The 9,800-nt window shown below is 46.9% G+C and overlaps 2 protein-coding genes across 3 annotated transcripts; one reads left to right on the plus strand and one right to left on the minus strand.

The window, feature by feature from the left end:
- The first annotated feature begins 219 nt into the window (after positions 1-219).
- On the plus strand, positions 220-3,595 carry gcc1 (GRIP and coiled-coil domain containing 1). Its single transcript, XM_067254431.1, has 3 exons — positions 220-267; positions 559-1,750; positions 1,870-3,595. Exons 2-3 carry the CDS (start codon positions 644-646, stop codon positions 3,241-3,243), a joined length of 2,481 nt encoding a protein of 826 aa, XP_067110532.1. The 5' UTR covers positions 220-267; positions 559-643; the 3' UTR covers positions 3,244-3,595.
- A 1,336-nt stretch (positions 3,596-4,931) lies between these two features.
- Positions 4,932-9,714, minus strand: dennd6b (DENN/MADD domain containing 6B). 2 transcript variants are annotated; one of them, XM_067254433.1, is made up of 20 exons: positions 9,509-9,714; positions 9,244-9,282; positions 9,078-9,120; positions 8,811-8,923; positions 7,982-8,062; positions 7,747-7,852; positions 7,581-7,660; positions 7,428-7,490; positions 7,286-7,341; positions 7,037-7,159; positions 6,819-6,914; positions 6,548-6,642; positions 6,386-6,451; positions 6,213-6,277; positions 6,019-6,108; positions 5,876-5,929; positions 5,652-5,761; positions 5,423-5,525; positions 5,223-5,297; positions 4,932-5,060 (listed from the first exon to the last, which is right to left on the minus strand). In XM_067254433.1, the coding sequence occupies exons 1-20, from the start codon at positions 9,659-9,661 to the stop codon at positions 4,938-4,940; spliced, it is 1,734 nt and encodes a 577-aa protein (XP_067110534.1). In that variant the 5' UTR covers positions 9,662-9,714; the 3' UTR covers positions 4,932-4,937. The 2 variants fall into 2 exon arrangements, with proteins under 2 accessions (XP_067110534.1, XP_067110533.1); XM_067254432.1 differs by having other exon boundaries at positions 7,428-7,660; positions 9,509-9,661.
- Between the last annotated feature and the right edge of the window lie 86 nt (positions 9,715-9,800).

The following is a 9,800-nucleotide window of genomic DNA, read 5'->3' on the forward strand; positions in this document are numbered from 1 at the left end:
TAAGGCTAGCTCGAAATCGGTACACTTGATATCAACGTGTATATAGTAAAACGGCTTTTACTTTTTTGACTCTGTTTGTAGAAACGTTGATTTAATATTATTTCGTCCATGAAGACCAGTTAAAAAATATTAAGACCTTCACAAGATGGCCGCATTTACAGACTGTGTATGGTAGCCTTCCTACTTTATTTATTATTTACACGTTCACTTCACAGAAGGACGGAAGTGAATTGGCTTGCAAAGCTGTTGCTGACACGTATTCCGGAGGTAAATAGATCTAGTTGTACGGTATTTACAATGGATATTTTGATAATGAAAATTATAACTACTCAGAATCTGCCCATGGTCAAGATAGCCAAAAAACGGAACAGTTCTGTCACGGCTTATTTTAGTTAGATATGTGTTGTTTTAGCGTGACTGCTGCTAGTGGTTTAGCTATCGCTGTAGACCCCGGAGAGTCAGATTAACAAACATTTGTAGATATATTTAAACTCATACATTCAACGACATATATTTTCACGATTAACAATGATTCCTCTCTATTGGTACCCATTTCAGGGTTTTAAATTAAGCAGGTAAATATGGATCCGAGCTAAACGTCAAGCAACAGGACTAAAAATAGACCTGGAGGTTCTTTCAAGCCATGGAGAAGTTTGGAATGACATTTGGGGGTGGCCCCAGTAAAAAAGAACTACTGGACACCATTGATGGCCAGAAGAAGCAACTGATCCAGTACCAAACCCGCTTTAAGGATGTGGTCAGGGCATACAAGAGCCTACTGAAGGAAAAGGAGGCTCTAGAGGCTAGCCTGAAAGTACTAACTGTGTCCCAGGAGGTTGACCTCAGCCAACGAAATGAAGATGGTTCCCTCAGTGCTGGCTTTGAACACCCTGTGCCCCCTGACCTTGCAGATGACCACTGTTCACTGCACAGTGAGGACAGTCTTGACACTGCAGCATCCGCAGAAACAGCCACCAGCATCAACAGTGGGAGCACTAAGGGCGACCAGGCTGAAGAGGAGCCGAGCAGCTCCGGAGCAGAGGTGGGAGCCAGCGGCCCTGGAGGCCCCTCCATGTCCACAAGGTCTGAGGAGGCCAGCGGGTCAGAGAGTGGTATTAGCTCCAGCAGCAGTGGAAGCTCTGAGCAGCAGTCATCAGCCCCATCCACCTCCACAGAGGCTGACCGACGGGTCCTGCAACTGAAGACCCAGCTGACTACCCTCACCAGCTCTCTTGCAACAGTCACTCAGGAAAAGTCCAGGATGGAGGCCTCATTCCAGGCCGATAAGCGTAAAATGAAGCAGGAGTTTGATGAGCTCCAGGGGAGGCTGGAGGAGGCTAGGAGGCAGCATGAGGCTGAGATACAGGCACTGCAGGACCATCTGGCGGAGAGCAAGGCTCGGGTCATCACCCAGCAGCACGAAAGGGAGCAGGAGCAAGGCGACCATGCCCTCATGCTCCGCGAGCTCCAGAAGCTCCTCCAGGAAGAGAGGGGCCAGAGGCAGGATGCTGAGCTTAAGCTGGAGGATGCGAGGGAGGCCCTCATGGAGACCACCCAGGCTGCAGACAGGGGGCTGGATTACGAGGCCAGGCTGAAGGAGGTGATCCAGGAGCGGGAGGAGATCAAGAGGAGCCTGCAAGCGGCAGAAGTGGAGAAAAGCAAGCCTGACCCGCGGGTGGACGAACTGCAGCAGGAGATGGCAGAGCTCAAGAGCCACTTCCATCAGCAGCTACAACAAGAGATAAAAAAGGTATGTAACCGATTTATCACTCCAGGAGTATGTCTGTCTTGGTAAACATCCATTGCATCATGGTTTCCAATGATATGAGTCAGTGTCTTATGGCTCTTCTATGCTTGTCATGTCCGCAGGCATCTCAGGCAGAGGAGTGTGTTCGAGAGCTAGCCCAAGCTGAGGAGGGCCGGGTGGCAAGTTTGGAGGAGAGGGTTTCAGAGCTCTCTGAGCTCCTCGGGGCATGTGAGAGGGCCAGGCAGAAGGACCAGCAGACGACACACAGGCTGAGGGAGCGCATCCTCCAGCTGGACACCGAGAACAAGACCCTGGCCATCGCTGCCTCCAACAGGGGCTCCTCCGACCTGACCATTGACGAGACCAACCTGGATGTGAACGTTCTGAAGGAGCGGCTGGAGAAGGTGAAGAAGCTGCTGGTGCTAGCCTCGCGGAAGAGCCCCGAGCAAGTGCCCGACATCGAGAAGCTGGCTCAGATGGAGGGCGAGCTGGGGACAGGTCCAGGGGGCGAGTCCTCGGACGGTGAGAAAACCTCAGTGCTGTACTACCAGCAAGAGCTGCGTCAGCTGAAGGAGGAATTTGAACGTTACAAGGTACGGGCACAGGTGGTGCTGAAGAACAAGAATGCCAAGGATGGCAGCCAGGCCAAGGAGCTGGAGGAGGCTCGCGACCAGCTGGCCGAGCTGAAGGAGAAGTACATCAACCTGCGCATCCACAGCGACGAGTCGGAGGCCAAGCACCGCCGGGAGCTGGAGGAGCGTCAGCAGGGCCTAGCAACGCTGCAGCAGAGCCGCAAGCAGGAGCTGGAGAAGACCGAAGTCCAGCACAGAGAGAGCCTCCTCAGGCTTGAGGGGGAACTGCACCGGCAGAGGGACCGCACGATGGCCCTGCTGGCGGAGAAGGACCAGGAGCTGGAGAAGCTGCGGGGCTCCGCTGCGTTCAGCCACGGCCTCGTCGCACAGCGGGGGCGCAGCAGCAGCGACGAAAAGGCAGCGGCTGACTCGAGAGCGCCAGCTGACATCGGCAGCGGCTACAGCACCGACCCCACCATGGACGACCAGGCTCAGGAGGAGAGTGACATCTTTGCGCAGGCGTTGAGGCTGGCAATGCCCAGTGAGCCCACTCTGCTGCTGTACGCCGAGCAGCTGGCCCGCAAGGAGGTGGAGATCGGCTGCCTGCGTCGCCAGAAGCGTCGCCTGGAGGAAGACCTGCACCAGATGCAGGGCAAGCTGATCGCCAACGGGGAGAGGTACGACGAGGAGGTAGCCGAGTTGCGGGACCAGCTGGACAAACTTCTGAGGGACCGAGGCAGGGAGGGCTCCAACCTGGAGTACCTCAAGAATGTCATCTACAAGTTCCTGACCCTGCAGGACACCAGCGGGCGTCAGCAGACCCTGACCGCAATCCTGACCATCCTCCACTTCAGCCCACAGGAGAAGCAGACCGTGTTCAAACTACAGGGCCAGTCGTGGTGGGCCACTGCAGGGAAGAGGTAGAGACAGCTGTTGAGGACTTATCGGGCATATTGACATTGAGGTCATCGGCAACTTTCCTCCTATGGTCAACGTGTGTTGTGTTGTTAAGATTGCTTCAATAAAGTATATTTATTTTGGTGAGTTGATTGAGGCACTAACACTGGGTTTTTCCTTTGACCTTACTCTTAAACGTTGTGTAGGGAGCTGTTGTTATTGAAGGAGCAATATGTCCTGAAGCAGAGGAAATGTCAGTCACCGTAAGTCCTTCCAAAGCATGTTAACTCAGTAACTTCAACTAACTCCACAGTAAACACTACCCCTTGTATTTGCATCTAATCTCTGCCATTAATTACATTTATGTAAATATATGTATATCAGGTGTTGTAACACTGTTGAAAGCAACTGTACCTTTTATCACATTTGCTGTACAGAAAATGGTATGAAGTAATCTCTACTTTATTTAAATCCTCTAGCTTTTTTAGTAGGATGATACATTTTATGGATAAAACAATGTTATTGAAATGTATATTTTTGATTTGATTAAATAAAACTATTTTCTTGTTGAATCTCAGGAAAATGTCTTTGCTTGTAGTAGTGCACCCATTGTGACATCAATCAGTCTCAAGTCTTTATTGGTTACACTCTTCATTGCCACCTTTGATATCAATATTAATGTCAGTTTATTTGATCACTTGAAGAGCAATTGTATAAACAAAATAAAAATCAAACATTAACTGGATCGATAGAATATTTAAGCTATTTGAGTAGATTCATCAGCTGTACTGACACTAAATACTTAATTAACCCCAAATAACATTTATGAAATCTTTGTAAACAATTGGAAAAACAAATAAATAATACTTTACATCTGAGAGACAGAATGAGACACTGAGCAAAGGAAGTAAAGTGTACGAGGTCAATTGTGTTTACATTCACTGCAGTGTAACAAGTGATCTTGGAAAAATGTAAAGTGATTGATGAATTTGGCTCAGTCTTGTCAAGTACAAAACAGCCTCTGCATTCAACAAGATTTTGTAGAAGGATGTTTATAAATTACCTGACCATAGATCAGATCACTTCTGAGATAATGTTTTATGTGACCTAATTCATTTTGATAAATGTTAAACATACATTCAAGTTATTTTGACAAATTCATCTTGCACTCCACACATTACATTGCAGTATTGCAGAATCGATGTGGATTCATTTGGCTGTGCTGTGTATACTACTTCACCAACATTTGCCATTTTTAAGTACAAAACTGTAAAAGATCAAAAGTGTTCTACCTTTCTTATAGCAGCACTGTGGAAAGTAAAGAACATGGTTTTCTGCCATTGAGGTTTCTAATGATAAGGTAGGTCCATGACCAAACACGAGTTTACTATCTTCTTAACAGGTTTTGACTTTGCCATATAAAGGGCTGCACATGCATAAATAATGGTTTAAAAAAAGCTTACAGTAACAATTCCTGTAGACGTATGCCAAGTGACCACAGGTGTATATTTACATTTGCCTAAAATGCCCTAGCAGTTATCAGTATCAGTTAATGTGGCTGGAATGTTAAATACATCCAGTTCAATCTGATTTGTGCTACAGTACATTCTAAATTCCAACCACCCTACTCATAAGGGATAATGGTTTGGGAGATGGCAATAGATTTTGTGAAAATAATAATTTAACATTATTAATAGTAAGGGGATATGTGTGTGTGTGTGTCAGTGCCTGTATAATACAGTCTGCAGATCCTCTGGTAGAGAGCTGATGACAGTCAGGATGTACTCCTCCAGCTTCTCCAGGACCCCCTCCTTCACTGGTAGCTGCTGCCTGGAAGCCTTCAACTAGAGAGGACAATCACCTCAGTCAACATCTAGTCCTAGCCCTCACCACCAACTTCCATACATGTCAGTTACAATTGTATTTTAATTGCAAAACTACTCCTGCCACTGATTGCAAACGGTATAAGTGTTGTATCAATGGTAGACGACACGCTTAGTACCAACCAGTTTCTCTCTCAGCTTCAGAATCAGATCCACAATCTCCACTTCTGACTTGTCTTTAGTCCAACCCAGCAGGTCCTGAAGGAGCAAATCAAAACAGATGTTCAACCACTGATCTCCCAGGTTGCCTGGAGGGACTGGTGGAGAGACTATGCTGAAATATGGCAGTGATTGTACTCAAACTTGTATCAGGATGAACTTACAGCATCGCAGATGACCTCCAGATGGATACACTCTAGTTTCTGGGTCATCTCTCTGTGTCGAAGGCGATACCAGCCGTCAAAGTTGGGTGACCTAAAGAATCTCCTTAACAGCCATACAATACAGTAAAATACATGGTTATAGTCTAACTAATATCCATCTATAGTATGTCCATTAAGAGAAAGGAGTGAGACAGATAAGCTAACAGTCGAATCCATCAGGTGTACACACCTGTACAGGCCCATCCAATCCCCTTTGAGCACAGAGGTGAGCTGGGGTCCAGCGTGGTCAAGAGTTGAAATGAACTCCTCCTGACTAAAGGGTCGGATCTGAGGAGGTGTCTGGGAGGCATATATTGGAAGGAAACACGCACACACACACACATTTCTATCATTAGAAGATGTCAACCTTGAAGAAAGTCCAATGTTCTAGAATATGCCACAATGTTTACCCACCTTCCAGGGGGAGACAGACCTGTGCAGGGGCATCAGGCTGGCCAGGTATCGCTCCTGAGAGACGAGCACACAGGTGAGACAAACAGGATGCACATTGTGGGCGGCTGATAGGAAGCTGACAGGAAGATAGTGAGTGGTCTCACCAGTGGTATGATGAAGCTTTGAGTGAGTTCTAACAGATGTCTCCTCAAGATGGCGCTCTGAACCTCTGATGGCCTCTTCCTCTGGATCCCCTACAGACAGACAGGGAAAGAGAGAAAAAAAAGGAGGGAGACACAGTGATAAAGAGGGAGTGATGTATGAAGACACTTGTCAGTCCAGAGGACCTCATACTTACCTTCAAGAGTCTTTTGAGGAGGGACTTGTCTTTGTGAAGGAATGTTTTATATGCTGTGTAAATACCTGAAAGACCAAAGAGCAAGAAATGTGTTTTACTAAGTGAAACAAAGTTATGTTTTAATTAAAACAGTTTGCGACAGAAGACCAAATCTTATGTAGAACACATTTTACCTGGCTTAGTGTCCAATGTTTTCAGCTTAGCTAGTTTCTTTGCCTTTACCTGCTTAGGCAAGTCACCTGAAAAGACAGCAGGGAGATTAGATGTGTGATAGAAGCTGGTAATGTGGAAAGGTGCAAATGAGGCGGAAAGACTGTAGACAGGCTTCTTCTTACCAGACATCTTGAGTTCACCAATGCGTACAATATGGGGCCAGCACTGGAAGGTCTTAATGAAGAAGGGATTGGTGACACCTAGGGTCACATTAGGCCTGGAGCACCCCGAGGACAGAGGTGGAGCGATGGACAAAGAGGGAGAAGGAAAAAGAGAAACAAGCAATAAAAAAATAAAAGAAATATTTGAGCTCCAGATAATTCAAGAACAACAGATTCTACTACGACTACACAGTGCTAGTCAACTGTAGGTAGTTCAGAGCTGTTCACTCACGGTGCTTGTGTCCTGGTGGTATACTCCTTAAACTCACTGTCATGAATGGTAAAATAAGGCCGGAAGTCACAGCAATACCTCAGCGGAGAAATCGAGCTGGAGTAAGATTAAGGGCGAGGTCACATGGGAAAAACTCAACCATTTACTACACACCTGATCAGAATTTGGAAAGGAAATTACCATCACATTAGCTGTATCTTCTCTAAGGCTGTAATTACCTCACCAAAGCCAGCACGGTTTCCGAGGAGACCGCGGGAGATGGCGCCATGACAACAATGGGCTCCCCAAGCAGCATGAGCTCCCACAGCATCTGCAGGTGGATAAGGACCGACTGGAAACACCTGGCGGGGTCAAAGCTTTTCCAGTTAGATTAATTTTACTCATGGAAATGCATTCTGTGTTCTCCTAATGACAGACAAAAAACATTTCATGCAACTAGTGAAAATACAGTAGAAATGGTCATTTACTTGAACAGATCCAGCTCATGTATGGTGGGCAGCATCATTGGGGCTGGTAAGAGATTCTGGACAAAATGGAAAGAGAAATCAAGATTCTATCCTCCACTGAATGATCTTAAAAGTGAATCTTAGTGGATTAGAAGTAGTATACCTCTTTCAAGGCCTGCTTTACTGGGCTTCCTCCTTGCTTGTCATTCTTTGAGGGAATCCTAACCTGAAAGGAGTTCATACATGTCACACTGAACCTAGTCAAATACGCACACACCCAATGTACAGTAAATTCAAGCATGGCCATGTATTTTACCTGCAAAACCACACCCATCACAGGTAGATTTAGTGTGAGTCCCGGCACTGGAGAAGGCCATTGGTCGAGCTCATTACACACTGCAGGTCAGAGAAAGAAGTAGAGATGTTTATAGGAAAGATCTCAAATCCAAGAACCACAGATGAGTTATATGTTATTGACTGACCAGCTTCAAGGCAGGGCTCCAACTTCTCAAAATACTCTGGTGCTATGATCTGCAGTAGGTTTTGGAAAAAGTGGACATATGGTAGCCTGGACACTAGAACAAGTGACTTTGCAGGGAGGATGAGTAATAGAGAGGGAGGGAAAGAAAGAGAGAAAAGTCAATACACAACGGCTCATCTCACCACAAACCTGTTACCTGAGACCTTAAAAGTGCAAGCAGAGGCATTAAATCTCACCTTCTGAAAATAGCCTCTTTTGACAGAAGTGTCCTTGACTTGTCTGAAGTACACGTAACCATAGAAATGAGACAGCTCTCTCTATGAGACAAACATATTAAATTAACATTATGGCAAGCGCTGATAGTAACATCTAGTATCGAGTAACATCATAACATGCAAAGGTCTGGGTGGAGACACTTAGAGAGACTGGGAGACTGGGATGTTGGAGAGACTGAGAGAATGGGTAGGCTGGGAGGGAGGAGAGACTGGGAGGGTGGAGAGCAGTGGCGGCTGCTGGTCTTTCAAAGAGGGGAAGCTCATAGCAAAAGCAAATACCAAGAAATAGGTTGCTGCAATTTGTCTTTCAACTACAGCTGCAAAATCCGCGATGGGACTGAGCTTGAATAGCTTCGGTAGTACAAAATTACTGTCAATCAAAAGGAGATGCAGTCTTTCGACAGACCCTCCAATCATCACGCGGAAGCCCAGCGTCCAGGCCAGCGTCCAGGCCATTTTTTGAAATGTTTTGAAATTTTAGGAGACGCTGAGCTTCCCTTGCAGTCTTAAAGAAATCGTCACTGGTGGAGAGACTGAGAGAATGGGGAGACTGGAAGGGTGTAGAGCCTGGGAAGGTGGGAAGGCTGGGAGGGTGGAGAGCCTGGGAAGGTGGGTAGGCTGGGAGGGTGGAGAGGCTGGGAAGGTGGAGAGGCTGGGAGGGTGGGTAGGCTGGGAGGGTGGAGAGGCTGGGAAGGTGGGTAGGCTGGGAGGGTGGAGAGACTGGGAAGATGGGTAAGCTGGGAGGGTGGGTAGGCTGGGAGGGTGGGTAGGGTGGGAGGAGTGACATCACCTGTAGTGTGACAGGTGCATCCCTGTTGTATGCATCCTCCTCTCCAAACCAGGAACCGCTGCGACCCACGGACTGGCGTAGCCTGAAGCTGAACTGGGTGTCTCCAAGGCATCCTTGGAAATATGGCAGACATCAGTTGACCACCCAGCAAAGAAACTAGAGCTCTTGACTACAAGTCTGTGGTTACATCATTGCGTAACTGATGTCATGGCTGGAGGTACTGACTATAGGACCACGGAGGGACAGCTATATCATGGATTTACTCACCTGAGTAAGAATCGGGGAAGGATAGGTAGCAAATGCTGGTTTTCTGCAAGGCAAGGGGAAAATGATGATTTGGAGATACATAATGGAAGTATCCTTGCGCAGGTTCTGTACATTATAAGGACAATTCAGGAAACTAGCCTACAACTTAAATCGTACTAACTCTTACCTCCTTCTCGGTTAGTTTCACGTCCTGTGGATACACCAGCTGAGGATATCAAAGTGAAAGTGTAACATTTTATAATAACTGTAACATCACTCAACCGATTAAGAAACTAGAATGTTTGCCTGTGAGGTTCACGTAGTCCATCCATAGCAATAAGTATTTAGTTAGCCAGCTATATCTAGCGCAGCTATATTTAGCTAGCTAGCATCACTGCCTGTCTGTAAACAACACCTGTCAAGGTGGATGCTGCTGACCACTGACGCCGTACCTCAATGGCTTGTCCGAGCTCGAGGTCGAAGGTAACGACGCAGACACACTCCAGCCACGACGAAAACCGGGCCCATGGCAAACGCGAATCTGCATTTTCTGCTGCATTCTCCGTCTCAGTTTGTTGAGATTCAGAGTGGTCAAATGGGTCCATCACGAGTCAAGGGTCCATTTCCTCGTCATGTTCTGAAAAACAATTTCAATCACGGCGCCCTCTAGCGAGAAGGCCTTGCTATGATGCAGATGGTAGGGAGATACATCTGGTAATTGTAGTTCTTTACATGACACATTTG

Source organism: Osmerus mordax, chromosome 17 (genome assembly GCF_038355195.1).
Source record: "Osmerus mordax isolate fOsmMor3 chromosome 17, fOsmMor3.pri, whole genome shotgun sequence".
NCBI classification, from domain to species: domain Eukaryota; kingdom Metazoa; phylum Chordata; class Actinopteri; order Osmeriformes; family Osmeridae; genus Osmerus; species Osmerus mordax.